The 27366-nt window shown below is 39.8% G+C and overlaps 1 protein-coding gene across 1 annotated transcript; it reads left to right on the forward strand.

The window, feature by feature from the left end:
- Positions 1 to 22464: 22464 nt before the first annotated feature.
- On the forward strand, positions 22465 to 26409 carry LOC114167455 (TMV resistance protein N-like). Its single transcript, XM_085668336.1, has 6 exons — positions 22465 to 22987; positions 23079 to 24180; positions 24265 to 24291; positions 24324 to 24542; positions 24673 to 25401; positions 25716 to 26409. The coding sequence occupies exons 1-6, from the start codon at positions 22500 to 22502 to the stop codon at positions 26166 to 26168; spliced, it is 3018 nt and encodes a 1005-aa protein (XP_085524462.1). The 5' UTR covers positions 22465 to 22499; the 3' UTR covers positions 26169 to 26409.
- The last annotated feature ends 957 nt before the right edge of the window (positions 26410 to 27366 follow it).

Raw genomic sequence — 27366 nt, forward strand, 5'->3', positions numbered from 1 at the left:
GTACCCTATCCATTGATAAATATTCATCCAGTACCCTTATTTATATTTGTCGGATATCCGTTATGCGGGTACCCGCCTATTTTCTTCATATCCATGGGTACCTGTGGGTATTTATAAAATTATTTAAAAAACAAATACTTAATCATAAATTCAAACAAAATAAAATAAAATACATCACTATCATAAATTTTAAATAAAGTTCAAATAAACTCAAGTTCATACAAGTCCAAATAATTATAAAAGTAAATGTACCGCACCTAGCCAAACTCGACCAAATTAGTAAACAATGTGCATATCAAGGCAGCCAAGTATCCAGCCTAGGCCGAGTTAGCCTAACTTGTACCAGTTTTAACCTAAACTAAACATCTAAGGGAACAACCTGCAACTCATATCACCAACATAAGCCATCAAGGCAAGTAGCCGGCCTAGACCGACTACTCCAGCATGTCCGATAAGATTAGAGCCTAGGCCGACCAGTTCAATAAACTCAGTATGATGGAAGCCCCCGCGTTCAATAAACCTTAAGGGCCTGGGTTAGGGCCCAGGCCCACTCACAGCCCAAGTTAGAGCCCAAGTCAAGGCCCAGCTCATGGGATGATCATACATCATTAATGTTCTATAAATACACGTGGACCCCAGCAATTAAAGGTACGCATTCATTAATCACTGATTTGACTCTCTGAGAGCTTTGACTTACTTGAGCTTCAGAGACTCTCCTGTAGGTAACCCCTCCTGGGTTCAAGCCGACATGTATCGAACGGGAAGAGGCCAACTGAAGAGATAGCGGACTACATGGTAAGGTGATACTCGTGCCTAACTTATCTTATTTGTTCTCCTGCAGGAACAATTGGCGCTCACCGTAGGACACGAGACGAACACCTTTAGTACCCGTTTTTCTCTGAAGATGGTTTCCACCCGCAGCAGAGCTGGAGCGAACAAGCAAGCGGATGCTGGTCCCTCTGGACCTCCTAGCATCACCCCTGATTTGGCCGCCATCCTAGACGGCCAAGGAAAGATGCAACAGGAACTCGCAGACCTGAAGAAGCGCAGTGCTAAAGAAATGGAGGCGCTGAGACAAGAGAACTCCCTCCTCAGGCGAAGGATCGAGGCTGATCCCAACCTGAAGGGAAAAGCCAAAGAAGCCTCTGAAGCTGTGAAGTCTCCGGCTTTCCAGCCTACAGAGGAAGAAAGTGAATACAATCTCACCCCCCACACCTTCACCACCACCCAACAGACACCCGTTACCTCTACCCATCCCCATCACTTTCCATCTGGTCAACCGGGGCTTACCGCACCCCCAACCCCCACCGCGACCCTCCCTACCACCCATATCCCCTACAACATACCCACCGCCCTCCACACCACACATATTCCACCCTATAACCCACAATATCTTCCCACAACCCACATTCCCCCTCACAACATCACCTCCACCTTTCCTGCTATGATCAACCACCCCCCACCTCACATGCTCCCTCCTCACCAGCCCAGACGCCGCCACCCATTCACGGACTTTATCGCCAACACCCCTCTCCCAGCCCAGTGGGAACCCTTTACCCTGGATCGCTATACTGGCAAAACTGACCCTGACGAGCACCTTAAAGTCTACATCACCCATGTCGCCTTGTACACATCCCAAGACGCAGTCTTTTGCAAAGCTTTCCCCACCACCCTCAAAGGCCCTGCCCTAGAATGGTTCACAACTCTTCCGCCCTACTCAATCGATAATTTCGACATCCTTTCCCACATGTTTTCCACCCACTTCGCTGGAAGCCATCCCCATCAAACCACCACCATATCCCTATTGGGTATCCGACAGGAACCTAACGAACCACTTAGAGCGTTCATCGATCGCTTTAGTAAAGCCGCCCTTCGTACACCGCACCTCAACCAGGAGATGATTCTCCAGTGCATGACTCTTACCCTACATCTCGGCCCCTTCGCCAACAACGTCTACCTCCACCTGCCTCCATGCACGAACTCAAGCTGCGTGCAGCCGACTACGTCCGCATGGAGGAAATGCAAACACTTCACACCAAATTCTGCAACGACTATGCCGCCACCACCTCCAACCCTACCCCACAGCCTAACCCACGCCCTGATACCCGCCCATGCGAACCCCGCCAACCTCGCTTCACCAGATACGCCCCCCTCACAGTAGTCCGCTCCCGCATTCTAGATGAAAGACAACCACACCTCCCAACGCCGACATGACCAAATATTGCCGCTACCACTACAACCATGGTCACACTACGGAAGAATGCAAAGCACTCTAGGATAAAATAGAAGAACTGGTACGTGCAGGCCACTTTCGCCGCTTCATCCGTAGGGATGACCATTCCTCCTCCTCTCGATCCCGTCACCCCCCGCGACCTCACCACAAACGTCAACCAAATGACTCTCATCACAATAGCCACCCCACCCAACCCAACAATCAATAACCAGAGCCTGCCCGCACCGACATCACCCCTGCCGACCCCCCCTTACGAGGCACCATTAACACCATCTCTGGTGGCTTCGCAAGCGGAGGCTCCACTTCTTCTGCCAGAAAGAGACACCTCCGCCATATACAATCCATCAACCATATCACCCATTCCCACCACAGACGCCGTATGCCTCCTATTGTATTCACAGATGATGACTTCCAGGACCTCGACCACCAACAAGATGACCCCATGGTCATCACCGTCGAAATCGAGAATTATGCTGTTAAGAAAGTCCTTGTGGATCAAGGTAGGTCAGTTGACATCCTCTACTGGGCCACTTACCAAAAATTACAACTTCCTGACACTGCCATGATCCCATATGATGAGCCCATATATGGCTTTTCCGGCGAACAAATATCCACCCGGGGCTACATAGACCTCCACACCGTCTTTCGGGACGGAACCCAAACCAAAACCATCCCAATCCGCTTCCTTATTGTCGATGCGCCAACATTTTACAACATCCTCCTGGGTCGTCCTTCCCTCAATACACTTGGCGCAGTCGTCTCCACCCCTCACTTGGCCATGAAGTTCCCTGCCCCATCCGGTGACATCCTGACCATACACTGTGACCAGCGCTTGGCACGTGAATGCTACATGGCAAGCTTGCGACCATAACTCCCAATCCAACAAACCAACCATATCGAACGACCCCCTGGTTCCAGCATAGCCCTATCCGGCGAAGACCTTGACCCCAGAATAGGCCAGGATGTCCGCCTCGAACCAGTCGAGGACTCCACTCCTCTGGCGCTTCCCAATGGTCACTCTATTAACTTAGGCACCGGTTTAAACTCTGATGAGCGTGCCACAATCACACATATCCTCATCAACACCACAGATCTTTTCGCGTGGTCGACCGCCGACCTCCCTGGAGTAGACCCCCAAGTGGCATCCCACAAGCTGTCCATATATAAAGAAGCCCGCTACGTATCCCAGAAAAAACGCAAACTTGGGGAAGAACACCGACAAGCAGCCAAGGTGGAAGCCGACAAGTTACTGAGCGCAGGATTTATAGAAGAAGCTCAATACACCACTTGGCTTTCTAACGTTGTCTTGGTGAAGAAAGCCAATGGCAAATGACGGATGTGCGTAGACTACACGGACTTGAACAAGGCTTGCCCTCGTGACGCCTACCCCTTACCCAACATTGATCGACTCGTAGACGGCGTGGCAGGAAATAAGGTGCTTAGCTTTTTGGATGCATATTCAGGGTATAACCAAATCTCAATGGCCACAGCAGATATGCACAAAACCGCCTTCATCTCGGACGATGCCAACTACTTCTATAGGGTCATGCCCTTTGGCCTCAAAAACGCTGGGGCAACTTACCAACGACCAATGGACAAAGTTTTCAGCCACCTAACAGGACACTGTGTCGAAGTATACGTCGATGACATGGTTGTCAAGTCCCCAAGCCATCATCAACACGCTGAAGACCTGTCGGTAGTGTTCTTCGCGCTGTGCCAATATAACCTCTGCCTAAATCCTGACAAATGCGTATTCGGCGTTGACCGGGGTAAATTCCTTGGTTTCATGTTAACCCAACGCGGCATAAAGGCTAACCCTGAAAAATGCAAGGCTATCATCGAAATGCGCAGCCCCACTACCGTAAAAGAAGTCCAATGTCTCATCGGCCGTCTCACAGCCATCTGTCGCTTCCTACCTAAACTAGCTGAATAAACCCAACCCATAATCCAACTCCTAAAGAAATCCACCCGGTTCACGTGGACTGATGATTGTGAACAGATCTTCCAAAAACTCAAAATAACCTTAACCTCACTGCCTATCCTCCACAAACCGGACACTAGCCAACCCCTGCTGGTATATATCACGGCCACCGACTATACCGTCAGCGCAGCGCTTGTTCAAGAAATAGAGGGCACACAACATCCTGTGTATTTTGTGAGCAGAACACTACAGGATCCTGAAACCAGGTATCAGATGGTAGAAAAACTAGCCCTATCCTTAGTCCACGCAGCATGCCGCCTTCGCCCGTATTTCCAAAACCATACCATAACCGTTAAGACCGACTACCCAATCCAAAAAATATTACAAAAGCTAGATATAGCCGGACGCATGTCATCATGGGCCGTGGAACTGTCAGAATTCAACATCCGCTATGAACCCCACGGCCCCATCAAAGCCCAATGTCTTTTAGACTTCGTCAACGACCTACAACAAACACCCATTGAGGACCAGTGGACGCTTCATGTAGATGGCTCCTCAAATCCAAGGGGTGCTGGTGCCGACATCGTCTTAGAAGGCCCCAACGACATCCTCATCGAAAAATCCCTTCACTTTGCTTTCAAAACGTCAAATAACCAAGCCGAATACGAAGCCATCCTCGCCGGCCTTTCCCTAGCCCGTGAATTCGGCGTCAAGAAGTTAACATGCAAAACCGACTCCAAACTCACTGTAGGTCATCTAAATGACGAATTTCAGATCAAAGACCCCATCCTCCTACAGTATTACCATTTGGTCCGTGTAGTTATTCAATCCGCTTTCGAACAAGTCCGCGTCGAACACATTCCAAGAACGGACAACATCAGGGCCGACATCCTTTCCAAATTAGCCAGCACCAAGCTCAAAAACCGTAACCGATCCCTACTACAGCAAACACTATCCGCACCTTCTATCACACACACTTGCCAAATATTAACCCACACCCCAACTAACAACGTCACCCCCTCTCAAACCCAAAACTGGACCACCCCTACATCCAATACCTCAAAACCGGCACCCCCCCTCGACGCGGACAAAACTTGGCTGGCTAAGGCCGCCAGGTACACTATGATAGGCGATGACCTCTACAAACGCGGATACGGCCAACCCCTACTTAAGTGTGTCACGATAGAGCAAGCCCAATATATCATCAAAGAGCTACACGAAGGAATTTGTGGTTATCATTCCGGTGCACGCACCATGGCTACAAGAGTCCTCAGAGCTGGATACTTCTGGCCCACTATAGAAGCAGACTGCCAGGATCATGTCAGGAAGTGCAAGCCATGTCAGAAGCATGGCAACCTTATTCATCAGAAACAGGAACAACTACATCACATACTATCCCTATGGCCATTCGCTAAATGGGGAATGGACATCCTCGGCCCCTTCTCACCCGGCAAGGGGCAAGTAAAATTCCTAATCGTAGCCGTTGATTATTTTACCAAATGGATCGAAGCCAAGCCACTAACCACCATCACGACCCAGCAAGTCCAGCAGTTCGTGTGGAAGGACATTATATGCAGATATGGTGTACCACATACCATTATAACAGACAATGGCCGACAATTCATCGACAAGGAGTAGCCAAATTCTACAGCGGCCTAGGCATCAAGCACATCACAAGCTCTGTAGAACACCCACAAACCAATGGGCAGACAGAGACAACAAATAAAGTCATCCTCATAGAGCTGCGCAAAAGGTTGGATACCGCCAAAGGCCGATGGCCTGAAGAGTTAATAGAAGTACTATGGGCTTACAGATGCACCCCCCAATCATCAACAAACGAATCTCCATTCAGCTTAGTCTATGGCGCAAACGCCATGATACCAGTAGAAATTGGTGAACCATCCTTGTGCCAAGAACTATACGAGCCAACCCACAACCACCAAAACATGGCCTTACATCTCGACCTCCTACCCAAACTCAGAGAAAAAGCCCAAATACGCAACCTAGCTGCCAAACAACGAGCTGCCAGGAAATACAATGCAAACCTACACCCACGATCATTTGTCATCGGGGACCTAGTATGGAGAATGGCCAGCAGTGCTAGAAAGAAGGATGGCAAGTTCTCCGCCAATTGGGACGGCCCATACCGCATACGAGAAGATGCAGGAGGAGGAGCTTATCGCCTAGAACAATTGTCTGGGGAAGAGATTCCCAACACATGGAATATATCCCATCTCAAGTTCTACTTCAGCTAAATGTGTATTGTAATCAAACCAATACTTGTAACCCCAGGTGTACTCTTTTTCCTCACTTGGTCTTTTTTCCCTAAGGAAGGTTTTGGCCAAGGAGGTTTTAACGAGGCACCCCCTTTTTGATAAATAAAGAGAAGGTTTCCCTACCTTATGACTCTCTATGTGTCTTAAACTTGTGCTTAATTCGTTTAAGTTTCCCACCCTTACCACAAGTAAGCGGCCTGGGTTGAACACCCTTAAATTGTGCTTAATTCGTTTAAGTTCCCCACCCTTACCACAAGTAAGCGGCCTGGGTCGAACACCCTTAAATTGTGCTTAATTCGTTTAAGTTCCCCACCCTTACCACAAGTAAGCGGCCTGGGTCGAACACCCTTAACTTGTGCTTAATTCGTTTAAGTTCCCCACCCTTACCACAAGTAAGCGGCCTGGGTCGAACACCCTTAACTTGTGCTTAATTCATTTAAGTTCCCCACCCTTACCACAAGTAAGCGGCCTGGGTCGAACACCCTTAACTTGTGCTTAATTTGTTTAAGTTCCCCACCCTTCCCACAAGTAAGGGGCCTGGGTCGAACACCCTTAACATACAACCAATTACGCCATACATAACATACACCACAAATCATCAAAACCCGGTATACATAATAACATACAGAAACTAATCGCATTAAGCATGAATGCAAAATATGTACCAACGCAACGAACATAATGTACCAGTTATTACAGACATAGGCTCAATAATACTTTTAAATCATTAAAAAATTGATGTCCTATTCTGCTGAATCATGGGCCATATTCACAGCATCATCCACCTTCCTCTCCTCCACCGCCGCCTTCTCTTCCACCTCTTCATCTACACTGCCCTCGTCCTCCTTCACCAACTTTCCATCAACTACGTCTTTATTCACATCGAACTTTGAATCCGTGACGTCCACATCTTGATGGAAGAAGGCCGTCTGCCGCAACCCCTTCTCAAAACCATTGATGTGCTCCTGAAAAATGTTGTTCTTCAGATCATCAAGTTCACCAACAGCTCCATCATACTTGTCCTTCAAGTCCTCATAATCCTCCTCCAACTCCCCTATACGTTTGTTCAGCTTTTCCTTAGAGTCCAAGCAATGCACCCTCCATGTTGCCAACCTTTTCCTCTCCGCTTCCCAACCTTCTTTTTCCTTTTCCAAAGCCACCTTCTCCTCCTCCAGTTTATCCACCTTACCTTGCAACTCCCCCACCTCCTTTACTTCCCTCCTGTAAAGAGACCCCACACGCCGACTCAGAACTAAAGCCTTGCTCCCAAACTCGACCATTGTTCTCACAATATGCTCCGCGTCCATGTTGTCAATAGAATTTACAACGGTATCCGGGAGGGTGATCGAAATATCCTTCCTCACGGATATCTCCGGCAACTCGATCAACCCGGCTTCAGGCCCCTTTTCCCCACTAGCTGACCCCGCCCCGCTAGCCGTTCCAAGAAGAGCCGCCCTTATCTTCTTCACATCTTTTCCCTTCCTGGGTCGAGGCGGAAGCTCAGCCTTCCTTTTCGTTCTGCCATGCACGTGCACCTCCACCACCGATTCTTGTAGGTTGGGAACATCAGCCTTCCCTGCCGCCTTAGCCTTAGTGGCCATTTCCTTCCTTAATGTTTGAAAGAGCGCCAGATTTTTCTTGCCAGACTGCGCCATATGCCCTGCAATAACACATCACGACTCGGATCAAAACAACTTAGCATTATTAACACAGTTTAAGTAATAAATAGATACCTTCGATATCTATTATCGGGTGCACCGAATTATAAACCCTAACTAGACCCTTAGTTGGCAACTTATCGACAAACTTCAACAAGGTCTCCACAACCTCCTTATCACCAACCGACAATTCATCCATCCCCATATCCTTATACGGAGAAGGGTTGTTTGTCCAACTCAAAGGGAACTTGGGACTTCCGTCTGCGTTCAAAAAATAAGCGTTTCCTCCTTCCTTGGCGACGACCTTGAAGTACCCATCTTTGAAATGCTTGAAAGACTGGGAGAAAGCATCCAGTCTGCTGATGCTGGGGCGACTGATCAAAGAGAGCCAAGTAGCCGGCCTCCGGGGTCTGGTGTCGTAAAAATATAAGAAAGCATAGGGAGTGGGCTCCAAATATAAGGACTTGCACAGAATGCGGAAGGCCTGCAAGTAGGCCCAACTATTAGGATGTAGCTGGGTAGGTGCCACATTCAACGCCCGCAACACATCCATAGTGAAATCGTCTAAGGGCAGTCGCACATGAAGTTGAGAAAAGTGACATATATACATGTAGAAGAATTTCTCGGTAGCCCCCTCCTGCCCGTGGCATACCCGGTCGACGACACTCACCCTCTCTAGCGAAACAATGTCTCCACTGACACCCTTGGAGATGACGGGTGTGCAGTTCAGCCAAGAGTTCAACAGACGATACCATTTGAATAAAGATGATTGATCACGAACATCAGCAGCAACCCACCCATAGCCGCCTTTCGCCGGCCAGTTGCTCTCCTCCAACTCTTTGGGGGGATCCTCTCGAACCTCCCTCACAACCTCCATCGGCATCCCGCTCGTAACAACTCCAGAACTCGTACCCTCTCCGCCAAGCCGCCTATCCTTACTTCTATCTGACTCGGTACTTTCACTACTACTAGACGAAGACACGCTACCACTACTGGACATACCTGGTTTCATTTTTTACGAGAAGATGTCGGTCGAAATTGAGGACTAGTCGGACAGTTTTACGCGCACAAGATCTCTGAATTCAGAATTCACAAATGAAACAAGTAACCCCTCATCTGTTTGCAAAGCCATATTTATAGTCCATGATCCCAAACGACGAAACTCTTCCCGCCAAAATCATACCCCAGACCAATCGACACCATCATTGCAAAGGATATAACACTTCAAAACGACGGCGGCAAAATTTTTTCGATTTGACCACTGACGCGACTTCACCTACCCTCTAACGGTTACCACTTTTTTAGCCTTAACACTGTTCACCACACTTAATGGCTGGGGGACTGGTGTATCACACCTAGCCGCTTCCGCTAGCTTATCAACACATATCATCCTTGACCGACAACTCATATCGGACAAGGCTGGGGGACTAGTGTACCGCACCTAGCCAAACTCGACCAAATAAGTAAACAATGTGCATATCAAGGCAGCCAAGTATCCAGCCTAGGCCGAGTTAGCATAACATGTATCGGTTTTAACCTAAACTAAACATCTAAGGGAACAACCTGCACCTCATATCACCAACATAAGCCATCAAGGCAAGTAGCCGGCCTAGACCGACTACTCCAGCATGTCCGATAAGATTAGAGCCTATGCCGACCACTTCAATAACCTCAGTATGATGGAAGCCCCCGCGTTCAATAAACCTTCAGGGCCTGGGTTAGGGCCCAGGCCCACTCACAGCACAAGTTAGAGCCCAAGTCAAGGCCCAGCTCATGGGATGATCACACATCATTAATGTTCTATAAATACACGTGGACCCCAGCAATTAAAGGTACGCATTCATTAATCACTTATTTGACTCTCTGAGAGCTTTGACTTACTTGAGCTTCGGAGACTCTCCTGCAGGTAACTCCTCCTGGGTTCAAGCCGACATGTATCGAACGGGAAGAGGCCAACTGAAGAGATAGCGGACTACATGGTAAGGTGATACTCGTGCCTAACTTATCTTATTTGTTCTCCTGCAAGAACAGTAAATATAAAATGACGTTCAACACAATGAAAATTCTTTAATTAGTGCTCTGATCAACAAGCCCACTTTTTCTTATTGATTCCTGAAAAATAAACAAAATAACCAAATAATAAACCTCAATTGTCACATGTCAGGTATTCTTATTTTGATTCCATCATTTGACAATAACAAGCATACCACCATTGTCTATATAGGGTTTGATGTATATGTCCAATTCAAAGAAAGGGAAGAGAAGAATGTCAAGGGGTGTACCTGGAAGAAGACAACATATATATACTTGAAGCTGGAAGAGTGAAGACAGAAGACAAGATAAGATGTGCAACTTAGAAAAAATTAGGTCACAATGTTTTTTACTAATATATATATATATATATATATATATATATATATATATATATATATATATATATATATATATATATATGAGGGTATTTTTGTGAATTAAAGTTTAGCGGGTACGGATATCCATGGGTACGGATACTATGATACCCGTACCCGCGTCGTTAACATGCATGTATCAAAAATATCCATACCCGCAGGTAGTAGGTATCAATTTTTAATATTTGTTTCCTACCCATTGCGGGTTTTATCCGCGAATGCCTACAAGTACGAATTTTTTTGACATCCCTACAATATCCTAGTGTTATGCTAGTAGAAGTGTAATTATACGTTTAAGTTGTACTTATGTAGCACCTTAGTAGCTGGTTTGGTTGAAGGGTTTGGAAGACCTAAAACAGACTTAAGAATGAGACCTTTATTTTTCAAACTTTTTTATGGAAAATATTTACTAAATATCAAAAATTAATTTTAGTTAACATTTATTTTTCAATAGATAATAAGGTTAATCCATTTATTCTTTTTATATATTTTAAATCAATATCGTAAGCTTGAGAATCAAATTTATCCTCATCATTGGCTACTTCTCTTTCTCAATTGTTGTTTTCACCTATATCTATATTGTTATTATCTTGTTCATTCACATCCACTTATATTTTCTAATTAATTTTTCTTATCTATTTTTATAAATTTATTCATAGCTCATTTTTGTGATGCAATTAAAGCCTCAACTTTTCTCTTATGGATTCTTGAATAGTCTGATTTGAATTTTCTAGTTGAAATATCTATATATTTTTATATGAAATAAAAAACTATAACATATAAAACACTACTAAATGAAAGAAGAAAATAGAATCAAAATGAAAGTCATATAGAGATAAAAGAGAAAATATAATCAATTTTGTTTTGATAACCAAAGAATAAATAGAATTAAAAATAACACTTTTGGGGTGCTCTAACACTTTTACAAAAAGAAGAACTTGTACCTATAGATGTAGATAGATGCAAAAAGCTTGGCATCATGGCCCTAACAAAAATAAATAAATAACCAACATATTCAAGCGAACACAATCATACACATCCTAGAGGCAAAACATTACAAAAACTCTAGATGCAGCTTTATGTTCCATAGTTCACAAGAAAATTACTTTTATGTGCATACTAATTTGTCAAATAACTCTTATGTTTCCATACAACATATAAGAATTTTGGCAATATGTTCAGCATAAAGTCATCCCATTTCTAGAGCCTTGATCAGTCCTTTAAAGAAGCAATGCACTTGCTTACCTGACACACTAAAAATACAAAGCAATTACCATATCAAAGAGATTTTAAGCACACAAAGGGAGAAAGATACCAGACAATATATATGAGAACTTTACAAAAGGGATTTTATGTTTCATCTATGTCCAAGCTGTCACATGGGCAATAAATATTTCTTTCTAGATTAACTTTCCTTTGCTTGAATATTACCCCATTCTTGTGATTCCAATTTTTCACCACAATAGCTAACTACATACCTCGTCTCACCATAGAATCAAATTGAAGTCACTTACAGATAAAAGAACAAAATAGAATCAAAATTGACTATAAAAGAACAAAGATAAGTAATTTTTTCCTAAACAAATATGTAATATATTGTAAAAAAAATTTAACCCATTAAATATCACTTTTAATACCATTAAAAATTAACATAGACTAATAATAATTAAATTAAATTTTATTTTCAAACATAAACTTATAAATAATTTAATAGAGGTATATTATACCAATTTGTTTAGGCCTTTTTTATTTTAAACATAATTTTTTAATTAATTTAATACAGATATATTAGTACTAACATTTTTTATTTAAGACTTTTTTTTTCCTTCAATATAATTTTATAATTAATTTAATAAAAAATTATTAGTAATAAAATTATCTTTTTTGATATTTTTGTTTAAAGCCTAAAATAAATGCTTTACTTATTTTATTCTTGAGTGGCCCCCTTAATAGTGGTGTTACATTTATTAGCACGCTTTACACTAGTGCAGATTTGACATTTTAACTTGCCTTATAGGCTTCGGTTATAGCGGAACCGAAGCCTATAAGGAGGCGGTGGCATTTTTGCAATTTTGTCGAACTTTTTTGCCTCGGGTCTCCTAAGAACCGGTGCAATAAGTAGTTTTATGCCTCGGTTACAAATGAACCGAAGCCTATTAGGCAATCTAGTAACCAAAATTTCAAAAATGCCACCAGCATCAGATGTTTTGGCCTCGGTTATTATTGGACCGAGGCAGTAAGTACTTTAGGCCTCGGTTATTAATTGAACCGAGGCCATAAAGCCTTTTATAAAATTTCAAAAATGCCACCAGCATTAGATGTTTTGGCCTCGGTTATAATTGGAACGAGGCAGTAAGTACTTTAGGCCTCGGTTATTAATTGAACCGAGGCCATAAAGCCTGTTATAATTTCCAATTCGCGAACCCTTTCCACTATTCATCATCTCTCACAGTTCTCTCTGCGCAAACCCTTTGCACTCTCTACCACCACCACTATCTAGCTCCATCGCCGACTAGCTGCCATCGCGCGTCGCCGCCTCCGTCGTGCCATCCACTATTGCCGATTGCATTGTCGCCTCTCGTTGTCGGTGCGTTCGAAAAATGGGTTTCCTTTTGCGTTTTTTTATTTTGCGTTTTGGTTTGTTTGTGTTGCTTTTGGGTTTCACAAATTTAGGGTTCAAAACACACCATTGCACTGTCACAAAGAGACACTACAAGAGAAGAAGTGCCATTACCATCGTGAGCTCTCCCGCATTCACACAACGCCATCAGTGGTTGCGCAAACCAGATCGGTGATAGAGAAACCTACAAATCAAAAAACCAGATTTGCAAATATTGTCGCGACCCTTGTAGATCCACAAACCACCATTGACAACTGCTGTTGTGCATGAGCCACGAGCCCCGCCACGAACGTGCTACCACGACGAGAACGCCTCCACTACAGACGCTACCACGACCATCGTTGCTTCAAGAGCTCTATATATGTCGTCGCGAGCTTTTAATTTACACAATGGCTTCGGTTCACATTAGAACCGAGGTAGAAGAGTAAATTTATGGCTTCGGTTCACACCCGAGGCCAAAAGCCATCCCTTTTGGCCTCACCCTAATATGCCTCAGTTCTGGAACCGGGGCAAAATATAAAAAATAACCAGGGCCAAAAGCCGTTACTGTACTAGTGTTAGGAACCATTCCAAGCAATGTATTGCTTCAAGCGTTAAATACCCGTCCCAAGTGGCATATTTCACGTGTTTGCTTAAGTGACTTATCTTTCGTACAAGTGATCAAAATTCTTGCTTAAACATGTTCAAACTCACATTAAGAAATAAAACACTCACTTAAAACACATGTTAAAAAGTAGGAGAAGTAGAGGAAGAACACTCGTAACTCTTTTATTTTATGTCACTAATATGTATATCCATAAAGTGATAATATCTCAATCATGTTAGTAATTTTGGGTCATGCATATATATGACACATAATTAAATGTGTTAGGGCCATTATTTATAAAGCCAAATAATAAAGTGATTTGACTAAATTAAAGATTTGGCTAAATGATGAAGGATTGACCCCAACCAAGGATGGAAGCACATGCTTAAGAAGACTAAGCATGTTTAGAAAGGAAGTTCACTAATCCTTCATCCCTTTCATTTGTATTTGTTATTTTTGATTCCCAAAGTTGACTTAGTTGAATCAACTTTAGTTGACTTGTTAACCTTTGACTAGGTTTGACTTGTTGACTATAGTTGACTTGACTTAAGCCAACATGCTAACCTATGTTTATTTGCTTTGTAGGTTAATTAGGAGTAAGAAAGCAATGCTAGGTGGTGCATGGTGATTGGGGAGCATAAATGATGTGGAGGAGAGAGTAAAGCAAAGGCATAAAGCATAAAGTAAAAGGCATGAAGCAAGTGTACCTATGTACCTTTGGTCTCCTTTGTTTTTAGCACACTTTGGCCACTCTTTGGAGACATATGAGACACATTCTTTGTCTCCTTTTGTGCTAAAACGAAATTAGCCTTGCACACACCATAGTTAGGTATTTTGTCTCTCATTTTTGTAATCTTATTTGACCTAGTTTCTAGAAGCTAGGGTTAGGTTTTTGTAGAGACATCCTTAGGTATATTTTATTTGCTTAGAGGCCCCTAAACTATTCTATATAAGGGGTGCTCCTAGACATGTAAAAGGGTTGAACATTTTGAAGTAAAAACACTCTTGTGTCTCAACCATTTGTGAGAGTTTCCTCCCTTGGGAGTGAATACTTTTAAGCCTTATCTTGCATAGCAAGTGGCGGCACACATCCACTCATCTTCAAGGTTGCCATGGCTTATAGCCTAGCCTTGTAGTGGCGTGCTTCTCACATTTTTACCATTTCTTTCCTTTCCATTTTATGTTTTCTTCTTCCTTTAATTGTTCTTGGTTTTCTATGGTTTATGTGCTTTCCATTTCCTTTTTGTTTTGAATCAATCCATCATCTTCTTCTCTTGAGCTTTGTGAAAGGAACCTTCACATCTAGATAGCTTGCTATCTTAATGTCCAGTGGGGATTTCACTTAGCTTTCTTAATCAACTCACACCATATTTAATAATCTAAAAAAGGAACAAGATAATCCTTCATCACTAAAGGCATATGTCATGAAAATAAATATTGTGTAGAGACCAGTTAGTAATTTCTAATTTGATGAGGGGCCAAATTAGAAATGCTAAAACTTAAGTAATTCAGATTATAAATGGTTGTGGTCCCCTTCTGAGAGCACACAGAGAGTCATAACGTACTCTTCCTGTTCCTTTCTCCCTATCCCCGTCAAGAGAGAAAACCAAAGGGAAATAAAGGTGCTTTACAGGAGGAAGATCACTGCATCATTAGTGCTCTCTAATATTATCGTTATGGCCAATTCAGGTACGCTTCCGTTTACTCTTTACAGCATGATTATCAGTATGGGATATTGTTTATAATTGATTGTTAGAATCAATAGTAGGATCATATTCTGCGTTTATGCTTACATGTGGTATCAGAGCCACCCATACTTGATTCATGTTTGTCTTTGGTTAATTTAATTAATTTCTATTCAGAACCCTAAATCCCTAATTCTGAAACCCTTAATCCCAATTTTGTTTTTGGGAGAAAAACCCCAAATTGAGAATCCTAGGGTTTCTTAAAACCCTAATTGAAGTAAATTATTTTAATTAATTTTGAATTTTGGGTTCAAGACATTTGAACATAAGGATTTATATTTTAGAATATAAATAATTTTATTTATTTTATATATTTTTTTGGTTGTTTAATATATAAAATAAATATATTTGGTTTTGGAATAATTATATAATCAAATTTTGGTTTTGTTTAATATTTTAAATGAATTAATTGAATCAAGAAGTCACCAAAGTGACCCCTCTTGAGTAGATAGTTCGTGAAAAAATGTTAAATGTTGGTGTTTATGTACGTCCATGCGAGTATTGATCGGCCCAAAGGAAGATTAATATATGGCTGGATTGCATACACACTTGTGATGATAAACATGTGATAATTATAAGGATTTTCTTTGTCGATAATAAATTAATCCAAAGATTAGTTTGTTGTTAGACGTGCTTTATTATCAATGTTTGATCATTACAACCAGATACCCCTAGCAATTGATATTATTGTCCAAAGACTTGATATTAATGGTGCATTGAGTGTTTTGGGATGGGTTAAACCATTATTTGAATATTTTTATAATGATTTATTTTATTATGTGAGCATAATAAGTTATTCCTCTAGTTTTATATGTATAGCTTTAGTTGCTTCTGTATCTGCCAATGTGAATTCTGTTCCGATCCTCAATGGAACAAATTTTAAGGACTAGAAGGAGAATATTGAAATTATTCTTGGCTGCATGGATCTGGATCTTGCGTTAAGGACTAAGGAACCCCCTACTCCTATGGCGGAGAGTACTCCTGAAGAGAAGAGGGATCATGAGAAGTGGGATCGCTCAAACCGCATGAGCATAATGATCATTAGGCGCGGCATCCCAGAGGTGTTTAGGGGCACTGTTTCTGAAGACATTATAACTGCCAAAGAATTCCTTACTAAGATTGAGAAGCGCTTTGCAAAAAGCGATAAGGCGGAGGCAAGTACTCTTCTTCAGAACTTGATCTCCATGAAATATCAAGGCAAAGGAAATATCAGGGAATATATTATGAGCATGTCTAATATTGTCTTCAAACTCAAGGCACTAAAGTTTGAAATCTCAGAAGACTTACTCATTCATTTGGTGTTGATTTCTCTTCCTGCACAGTTTAATCAGTTTAAAGTATCTTATAACTATCAAAAGGATAAACGGTCTCTTAATGAGCTCATTTCATATTGTGTGCAAGAAGAGGAAAGACAAAAGCAAGACAAGACAGAAAGTGCTCATTTTGCAAGCACCTCAAAGGCTAAGGGCAAAAGAAAGAGATCGGAGGATCCCAAGAAGGAAACTGCTAAGGGTCTAGAACAAAAGAAACAATCTCAGGAAAGCAAATGTTTCTTTTGCAGTAAGACTGGACACGTAAAGAAGCAATGTGCCAAATATCATGCTTGGCGTGCAAAGAAAGGTATGTTTCTTACTTTGGTCTGTTCTAAGGTCAATTTAGCGTCAGTACCTAGTAACACTTGGCCGTTAGACTCAGGTGCAACTACTAACATCAGTGTTTCTATGAAGGGTTGCCTAAACTACCAGAAGCCAATTGATTCTGAAAGATGGATATATGTTGGAGATGGCAAATCGGTGGAGGTGGAGGCTATTGGGCATTTTAGATTATTATTATGTACTGGTTTTTATTTGGATTTGAAAGACACTTTTGTTGTGCCGTCATTTAGACGGAATTTAATTTCAGTTTCTTATTTGGACAAATCTGGTTATTCTTGTTCATTTGGAAACAGTAAATTCAATTTGTCTTTTAATTCAAATATCGTTGGAACTAGTTCACTTTTGGCTTATGATAATCTATATTTGCTTGATACCGTGACCACCTTTAATGAAACCCTCAATACAGAATCTCATGGTACTAAACGTAAAATTGGCAATACTCAATCAGGAGCATTATGGCACAAACGCTTAGGTCACATCTCTAAAAATAGAGTTGAACGACTTGTGTCAAATGGAATCTTAGAGTCCATTGACTTCACAAACTTTGATGTTTGTGTTGAATGCATTAAGGGCAAACAGACCAAAGCGAAGAGATTAGGTGCATATAGAGCTTCAGACGTCTTAGAGTTGATTCATACGGATATTTGTGGGCCATTTCCTGCACCTTCTTGGAATTCTCAACAATACTTTACATCATTCATAGACGATTACTCAAGATATGCATACTTATTTCTTATACATGAAAAGTCACAGTCTTTGGATGTGTTCAAATCTTTTAAAGCTGAAGTTGAAAATCAACTCAACAAAAGAATTAAGTCTATTAGATCTGACCGTGGAGGTGAGTACTATGGCAAGTATGATGGATCAGGTGAACAGCGTCCATGACCTTTTGCCAGGTACCTAGAGGAGTGAGGAATTGTCCCACAGTACACCATGTCGGGATCACCCAGTATGAATGGTGTAGCTGAGAGATGAAACCAGACTCTTAAGGATATGGTAAGGAGTATGATTTGTCATTCCACCTTACCAGAGTCACTTTGGGAAAGGCACTAAAGACGGCAGCTTATATTCTAAACAGAGTACCAACTAAAGCAGCTACTAAAACACCTTATGAGCTTTGGATTGGGCGAAAGCCTAGTCTAAACCATTTCCATGTGTGGGGTTGTCCAGCTGAGGCAAGGACTTATAAGCCAAATGAAAAGAAATTGGACTCCCGAACAGTAAGTAGTTACTTTATTGGTTATTTTGAGAGATCCTGGGGATATAAATTTTATGATCCCATATTAAAGACAATTTTTGAGACAGGGACTGCTACATTCTTTGAGGATATTGAGTTTGGGGGGAAGAATCAGATTAGGAAATTTGTTTTGGAGGAAGAATCGGTAATAATTCTAGAACCAATTCAAACAATTACTTTTGATGAAGTAAGTTCGGAACCTCCACAAAAGATTGCTGATGAACCCCATACTTAAGATGATTTGGTTGTTCATTAAGAATAAACTCAAGATCCTCAACAACCTATGCTTCATGAGCCAGCACCTTTGCGGAGATCCATGAGAGAAAGGAAAAGTGCCATTTCAGATGATTATGTTGTATTTCTCCAAGAAAATGAAGATCCTAACAATGGTGTGATGGAAGATGACCCAATCACCGTCCGTCAAACCATACAGGATCCTAATTCAGAAAAATGGATTGAAGCAATGAGGGAAGAGTATAAATCCATGCAAGACAATATGGTTTGGGAACTTTTCCCATTACTAGAAGGTGTGAAACCCATTGGTTGTAAATGGTTATTTAAGACCAAACAGGATTCTAACGGTAATGTGGAGAGGTATAAGGCTCGTCTTGTAGCTAAGGGATTTACTCAAAAAGAAGGGATTGACTTTAAAGAGACTTTTTCTCCAGTTTCATCAAAAGACTCTTTTAGGACAATTATGGATCTTGTTGCACATTATGATTTGGAGCTTCATCAAATGGATGTCAAAACGGCGTTTCTCAATGGTGACATTAACGAGACGATCTATATGGTGCAACCAGAAAATTTTGTGTCGGGAGACCCAAAGTATATGGTTTACAAATTGACTAAATTCATTTATCGACTAAAACAAGCATCCCGTCAATGTACCATAAATTTCATCAAGTAATTCTCTCATTTGGCTTCGAGATGAATCTTTTTTATGATTGCGTGTATCACAAGTTTAAGGGGAGCAAGTTTATTTTCCTGATCTTGTATGTTGATGACATTCTGCTTGCCACTAATGATATAGGCATATTGCTCGAAACTAAGAAATTTCTGTCAAAGAATTTTGAAATGAAAGATCTTGGTGACGCCTCCTTTGTATTAGGAATTCAGATACATCGAGATCGATCTCGAGGTATTCTAGGATTATCACAAAGGAGCTATATCGATAAAGTTCTTAAAAGGTTTAACATGCATGAATGTAAATCCGGGGATACTCCAGTTGCTAAGGGAGACAAGTTCAGTCTCAATCAGTGCCCAAAGGGAAATTTGGAAATTGAGGAAATGCAGAAGATTCCTTATGCGTCAGCTATAGGGAGTTTGATGTATGCCCAAGTATGTACGCGTCCAAACATAGCATACGTAGTTGGGGTTCTAGGCAGATACTTAAGCAATCCAGGAATGGAGCATTGGAAAGCAGCAAAGAGGGTCATGAGATATTTAAAGAGAACAAGAGGTTATATGCTCACATACAGGAGATCAGACCAGTTGGAAATCATTGGGTTTTTTGACTCAGATTTTGCAGGATGTCAAGATAGCTTAAAATCTACTTCAGGTTACATTTTTATGTTGGCAGGTGGTGCGGTTTCTTGGCGCAGTGTCAAGCAAACCCTTACAGCTTCATCCACCATGGCAATAGAATTTGTAGCATGCTATGAGGCATCTAATCACAGGATATGGCTGAGAAATTTTGTCACAGGGCTGAAAATTGTGGAAAGCATTGAAAGACCACTTAAGTTATATTGTGACAATAAATCAGTTGTATTGTATTCCAACAACAATAGGAGCTCGACTAAGTCGAAGCACATCGACATTAAGTTCCTAGTTGTTAAAGAAAGAGTACAGAGTGGACAAATTTCCATAGAACATTTAGGGACAAACTCCATGATTGCAAATCCTCTAACTAAAGGCCTTCCACCCAAGGTCTTTCATGAGCATGTTGCTCACATGGGTGTTTTACAGTTTGAGGAATCTGAGGTTTAGTGGGAGATAGTCATTTTTTTTATATGTTTTATGTTCTATGTTTAATTTCTTGTATGCATACATTAAACTTTCAGACATATTTGGTTATTTATATATGTGGTTTTAATTTTACATTTTGTACATTAAGTTTTTATATTGATCTCATTAAGTTAAAGTTTGGACCAATTGAAAATAGATGTGTATATATAGATCACCTTCACATAATTTTTCATGCTACACATTTCATGATGAATCCATGTCATTTGGTTGTGTCAGGATTAGTGATCATTGTTGCTTTTAGTTGCGATTGATGCAATGAAAAACTGGTTTGGTTCTACATATTGATATAATCAATGGACGGGACTTTTGGAGTATGCTCGAGTAATATAATGGCAAATTTGAGCTCATAAAGTCTAACACATTTATAAGGTTGTAAGGACATATATATTTGTGACCAGTGGGAGATTGTTAGTAATGTTGGGTCATGCATATATATGACACATAATTAAATGTGTTAGGGCCATTATTTATAAAGCCAAATAATAAAGTGATCTGACTAAATTAAAGATTTGGCTAAATGCATATGTCATAAAAATAAATATGTGTAGAGACTAGTTAGTAATTTCTAATTTGATGAGGGGCCAAATTAGAAATACTAAAACTTAAGTAATTCGGATTATAAATGGTCGTGGTCCCCTTCTGAGAGCACACAGAGAGTCGTAACATACTCTTCCTGTTCCTTTCTCCCTATCCCCATCAAGAGAGAAAATCAAAGGGAAATAAAGGGTGCTCTACAGGAGGAAGATCACTGCATCATTAGTGCTCTCTAATATTATCGTTATGGCCAATTCAAGTACGCTTCCGTTTACTCTTTACAGCATGATTATCAGTATGGGATATTTTTTATGATTGATTATTAGAATCAATAATAGGATCATATTCTGCGTTTATGCTTACAAATCAGACATATCCTTCCCCTGAAGCACTATTTCGTTCTCTTATAATGTTTTTTTACGCTTTATGTATAAATAAGTGTCGTTTCAAGGAATCATATACTTGCTTAAGCGACCAAAACATGTCTTCATTATCATATCGGATAATCTCCCAATTTCAATACAAGATTTTTTGATGTCTTGTCATAGTCATAACCACTTACAAACTTTAAGAAAAGAAAAAAGTAAGATAGAAGAACAGAGGAAAGAAAGAAAGATGTAAAGGTGGGATGAAAGGATATTAATATTTATAGGTCCTCATCATAGTTTTCTGCTTTTCTTCGATGTAATATTACTTTTATGGCAATGCTCACAAATATATCACCTTTTTCTTTAATTTAAGTAAATATGATATTTTTTATTTATTTTAAATCTAACCATATTTAATGTTATCATTATCAGTCACTTGAACAATTTTAGAAGAAACTAAAAACATTTTTAAAACTACAGTATAGAAAAATAAGAATAAAATTACATGGAGAAAAATAAAAACAGATAAAGCCAGGGAAAAAATATTTAACTCAGGGTTTAAATATAGGTGAAGAACGTAATCGTTATGAATGCAAATGCATCTGAGATGTAGTATGAATTTTTCACTAATAATTGCTTCTCTCTTATCGTAAGTAATTTATTACAGCTGAAATTATTAAATTAGCTAAAGAAGAATTGATTAAATTGTTGAAAATTAGATGACTTTTCACATTTTTTTCACTAGTTTAGATACGCTACACCAAACTAGAATTCAAAGTGAATATAAATGAAAAAAAGAAAAGAATGTTTGTTTAATAATTACAAGAAAATGATATTTAAATACGTTATAAATTGATTAAAAATAAATTGAGGTGTTCGATGTTCTTCTAAATTCTATTTACTTTCAACTTCGTTCATTATTATAATTACCTGTCTCATTGATATACGTGTATTGTGAAAAAGATGCATGGCTTATGCTTTTACAGAGAGATGGTTTTCAAAGCAAAAGGAAAGTTATAAGTATCTTTAAAAATACAGATTGTAATCTGAAAATGTTCATAGTTATTAGTGTAATATATTATATATTTTCTATGATTTTTAGTGGCTGTTGGTCTAATTTCTCAAATGTTAAAGTAAAAAAGTTTCTGTGATGGGTATGTAAAGATCGTGTGTCTGACTGTGTTGCATTATTGCTTTCTCTTCTAAAACTTCGTGACTTCTTCAATTCCTTCCATGGAATTGGCGACTTCATCATCCAAACGGCAACGAAAGTACGATGTGCTCATCAACTTCAGTGAAATCGAAGACATCGGCAAGAAATTTGTTTCTCATCTCGATTCTGCCCTCTCTGCTAATGGACTCACCACTTTCCTTCACCACCAGAATGCAGTGCAGCCAAAGGACATCCAACAACCTATCCTCCATCTCTGTCGGGTTGCAATTGTTGTTTTCACCAAAACTTATTCTGAATCTGCTTGGTGTCTTCATCAGCTTCAACAAATAATTGACTGGCACGAAACTTATTCCCGACATGTTCTTCCCGTATATTACGAAATTCAGCCATCTGATGTACGCCTTCAGAAGGGTGATTTTGGAAAAGCCTTTAAAGCAACTGCACACCAAACATTTTCAGAACAACAACTAGAGCATGGCATGTCCAGGTGGAGCCACGCACTCACCAAAGTTGCGAATTTCTTTGGATGGGACGAGAGCAATCACAGGTAAATCACACTCTTAATCAACTAGATTTTAAGCTTGTGATTTAACTTTGTTGTTAAATGACTTCTTCTATAATTGTTATTGAACTTGAAGGAGTGATGCTGAACTAGTGGACACAATTGTTAAGAGCGTTCTTAATTTACCAGTCCTGTCTGTTACTAACTTTCCAGTTAGATTACAATCCCACGTGCAAGATGTGATTGGAACTATCAAAAATAAATCCATGGAAGTGTGTAGGATAGGGATATGTGGAATGGAAGGATCCGGTAAAACCACCCTTGCCAAAGCCATTTACAATCAAATTCATGGTACATTTACGGAGAAAAGTTTCATTGAAGATATTTCAGAAGTCAATCGAACAAGAGGGTGCATTTATTTACAAGAACAACTTCTTTCAGACGTCCTAAAAATAAAGGTGAAGATTGATCATAGCGTTGAGATGGGAACAGGTATGATTCAGCAAAGACTTCATGGGAAAAGGATGCTCATTGTACTTGACGATATGATCAATGAGTACTATCCATTATTCGACCTAAGGAAATGTTGTGCATGGTTCGGTAAAGGAACTGTAATAATCATCACAACGAAAGATGAAGAGCTACTGAGGAAGCATCAAATTGATTCTATCTTTCGGATAAATCTAATGAATGCAAATGAGTCTCTTGAGCTTTTTAGTTGGCATGCATTTCGAGAAGCAAAACCAAATGAAGAATACAGTGACCTTGCAAAAACAGTAGTTACTTATTGTGGAGGACTACCTCTTGCCCTTGAACTCATTGGAGCTTGTTTATTTGAAAGGACGAAAGAAGAATGGAATACAGTGTTGTTAAGATTAGACAATAAGATTTATTCCTTAATGTATATTGTTCCACTGATATTGAAAATAAGCTTCGACAGTTTACCGAATAAAATCGAAAAAGATTTATTCCTTGATGCATGTTGTTTCTTTGTTGGTAAAGGCAGAGCCTATGTTAAGAAAATGTTGAATGGCTGTGGAGTTGACCCTAATAGTGGAATAAGAGTTCTCATAGAACGTAACCTCATAAAAGTTAGAAAGAACAACAAATTTGGAATACATCCTTTGCTACGAGATATGGGAAGCGGAATTATTCGTGAAATTTCAGGAAAGGAACATGGGAAGAACAGTCGAATGTGGTATGATAGTGATGCAGAATATGCACTGTCAGAGAATACTGTAAGAACAATCTTAATCTATGGTTTTGAAACTTATTTTTGGAAGTGATTGCTTTCTAATGTGCAATATATTTGTTTTTCTTAGCTATTTTCATCACAGAGAGCAAAAGTCATTCAAGGATTGCCTGAGAAACTATTTTTAACCAACACAGATGGCTTAAAACCTTGTCCTTTAAAGGAAACAAACACATCAAGAATATGTTGAAACTCACTGGAGATTCTGGGTACGTTTCTAAGAAATTGAGATGGGCCAGTTTGCGAGGGTTTCCTTCAGAATTCCTACCTAATAACTTTTATCACCATGATGCAATAGCCATTGATTTAAAACACAGTCTTCTTCGATTCGTTTGGAAACAACCCCAGGTTTTTTTCTTACATATCATATTCTTTTAAAACCCATCTTAAAATAGAAATAGTATTTGATTCCACTTATAACTATTTTATTTTTTCATTTTCTTTGCTAATATTTTATCCAAAAACTATCTTCTTGAAGGTTTTGCTTTGGCTAAAAGTTCTTAATCTTAGTCACTCCAAGTACTTGACAAAAACCCCCGACTTTATCGGACTACCACGTCTTGAACAACTCATTCTCAAAGATTGTCCAGGTTTGCACGAAGTACACCATTCTATTGGATGTCTTTGCTATCTTACACTGCTGAATTTGAAGGACTGTACAAGTCTAAGCAATCTCCCAAGAGAGATATTTGAGTTGACAACTTTACAAACTCTCATTCTTTCTGGTTGTTCAAAAATTGACCTATTGGAACAAGATGTAATGCAAATGGAATCCTTGATAACTCTAATTGCTGAAAATACAGTTGTGAAGCAATTGCCTTTTTCAATGGTAAGCTCAAAAAGCAGTGGATATATATCCTTATGTGGACTTGAGGGGTTATCACATAATCTCTTTCCTTCTATCATTCGGTCTTGGATGTCACCAACAATGAATAATCTGTCTTATAAACATTCGTTTTGCATGGATATGGAAGATAATAGTTGGGATGATTTTGTGCCATTGCTTAGCAGCCTTGCAAATCTTCGTAGTGTTTTGGTGCAATGTGATACCGAGTTACAACTATCTAAGCAAGTAGAAACTATTCTGATTGAATATGGAGCAAATATTACAAACTCAGGAACTTCAAAGCATCACCTCAAGTCTTCTTTGATTGGTGTTGGAAGATGCAAAGATTTCTTTAATGCTGTCAGTGATAGAATTTCTGAGGTTCTTCTCTAGCTTTCACTTTGTTCATTACCTTTTAAAATTATCTGATTTTAATAACCAACCAACCAAGTGATTATGCTTACTAAGTACTAGCAAATTAATTTCCACTTTCTAGCTTTACTAGCTTCCATGATTGTTTTATTTCCAATGATCGACGAAATATAAACTAAGGGAGACAAAAACAGACCGGCATTCTAAATCCGTATAGAAATGATGGTGATATATACAAACTAAAACTATTAACCAGATTTGTTTTAATCATGTATTACATTTTTTGTTTAACTAAACATGCCATTATTTATCTAACGGTACAGGGATTTGGAAGCAGTGAGTCATGTGATATTTCTCTCCCAAGTGACAATGATCCTTATTGGTTGGCGCATAGGGGTAAGGGAAATTCTGTTTCTTTCACTGTGCCTCAGAACCGTGTATTGAAGGGAATGGCTTTATGTGTCGTTTATTTATCAACCCCTGAAATTCTGACAACTGAATGTCTCAGAAGCGTCTTAATTGTTAATTATACAAAGCACACATTACAGATACACAACCATGGCACGGTAATTATCTTTAATGATAAAGATTGGGAGGGTATAATATCAAATTTAGGATCAGGAGACAAGGTGGAGATTTTTGTGATTTTTGGTCATGGATTGCTAGTCAAGAGAACAGTTGTCTATCTGATATGTCGTGAATCAAATGACTTAGAAAAGGAGCCTGCGCCAAAGAAAAACTCCCTCATTAGATTTAGAAAGAAAAATGTAATGTGAATTTTCTCGTTGTTGCTTCTGTCAATTCTTTTACCTTTTAGCAAATAGTATTTCATTAAAAATCCTCGCAAAAGATACTGCATTGTGAAATACAGATAGTTGCAGTTCGATGATCTGTTACCTGTTTAGGTTTGTTACAAATCCAGGAAGTCTGCTTTTGCTTCAACATAATAAGCGCAATAGCTTCCTCCTTTGTTGAAGACTAAATGAGACAAAGTTTAATTCTATTTCTCGTTTTGTACCTTGATTCTATTTCTTTTATGTATAATTTAAATATATAATTTTAACCATTTATATTTATAAGTTTTTTATTCAAGTTTTTAGTTATGTACAAGGCACGTAACTTTTTCAATTTTCCGCTTTCAACTATTTTTTTCTCGAATATAGTCATGATCTTACAAGCAATTTTAATTTTCTTAATTATTTTAAAATTAACAATTATAACAACTAATAGATAATGAAATTAGAAAATGTTTGAAAATATTTTAGGTGTAGTTTAGACTTTGAAATGGGCTATTATTAGAGTTGTAAATTTCGCCTAGGCTATTTGGGTTGGAACCAAAAAATTACACGGCAAAAAAAGCTCCCCACCGAAAAAGTCCGGTGGGTCAAAACCAACCCATGGATATTATTAGAGTTGTAAATTTGGCCTAGTTCATGTGGGTTTGGCCAAAAATGTCAACAGGGCCAAAAAGTCCCTATTGATAGAGCCAACCAATAGGTTTTATTATTAAACATGAAAAATATATTACTTTTAAATATTATTACTAAAATTTTTAGGTCCTTGGCTCGGACCGGCCCAACTTAGTTGTCAACCTGGCCTGACCCATCTTGGTCATCGGGCCAGGCCGACTTGTCTTGTTCGTCGGCCCGACATGGCTTGTCTCAACTGTCTGTCCAGGTCAACCCATCTTAAAAGTCAACCCAGCGCAATCCGTCTTAATCATCGGCCCGGTCCGACCTGTCACAACCCATAGTCTGGATCGGCTCAGCCCATCTCGAGCTTCAAACAAGGCATTCCCCTATCGGCTCAACCCATTTACGAGATGCCACATGTAATTTTATAATTGCCAAAACTCCAAAATAGCAAACTCTGATACCACCTATTAAATAGGAAACTTCACAGCATTTTTTCAACAACCACTTGCCAAAAAATAAATCATCTAAAAAAACTATATTATTTGATATAAAGCATTAG

This window comes from Vigna unguiculata, chromosome 10 (genome assembly GCF_037176805.1).
Source record: "Vigna unguiculata cultivar grain cowpea cultivar isolate G323 ecotype 2 chromosome 10, ASM3717680v1, whole genome shotgun sequence".
NCBI classification, from domain to species: domain Eukaryota; kingdom Viridiplantae; phylum Streptophyta; class Magnoliopsida; order Fabales; family Fabaceae; genus Vigna; species Vigna unguiculata.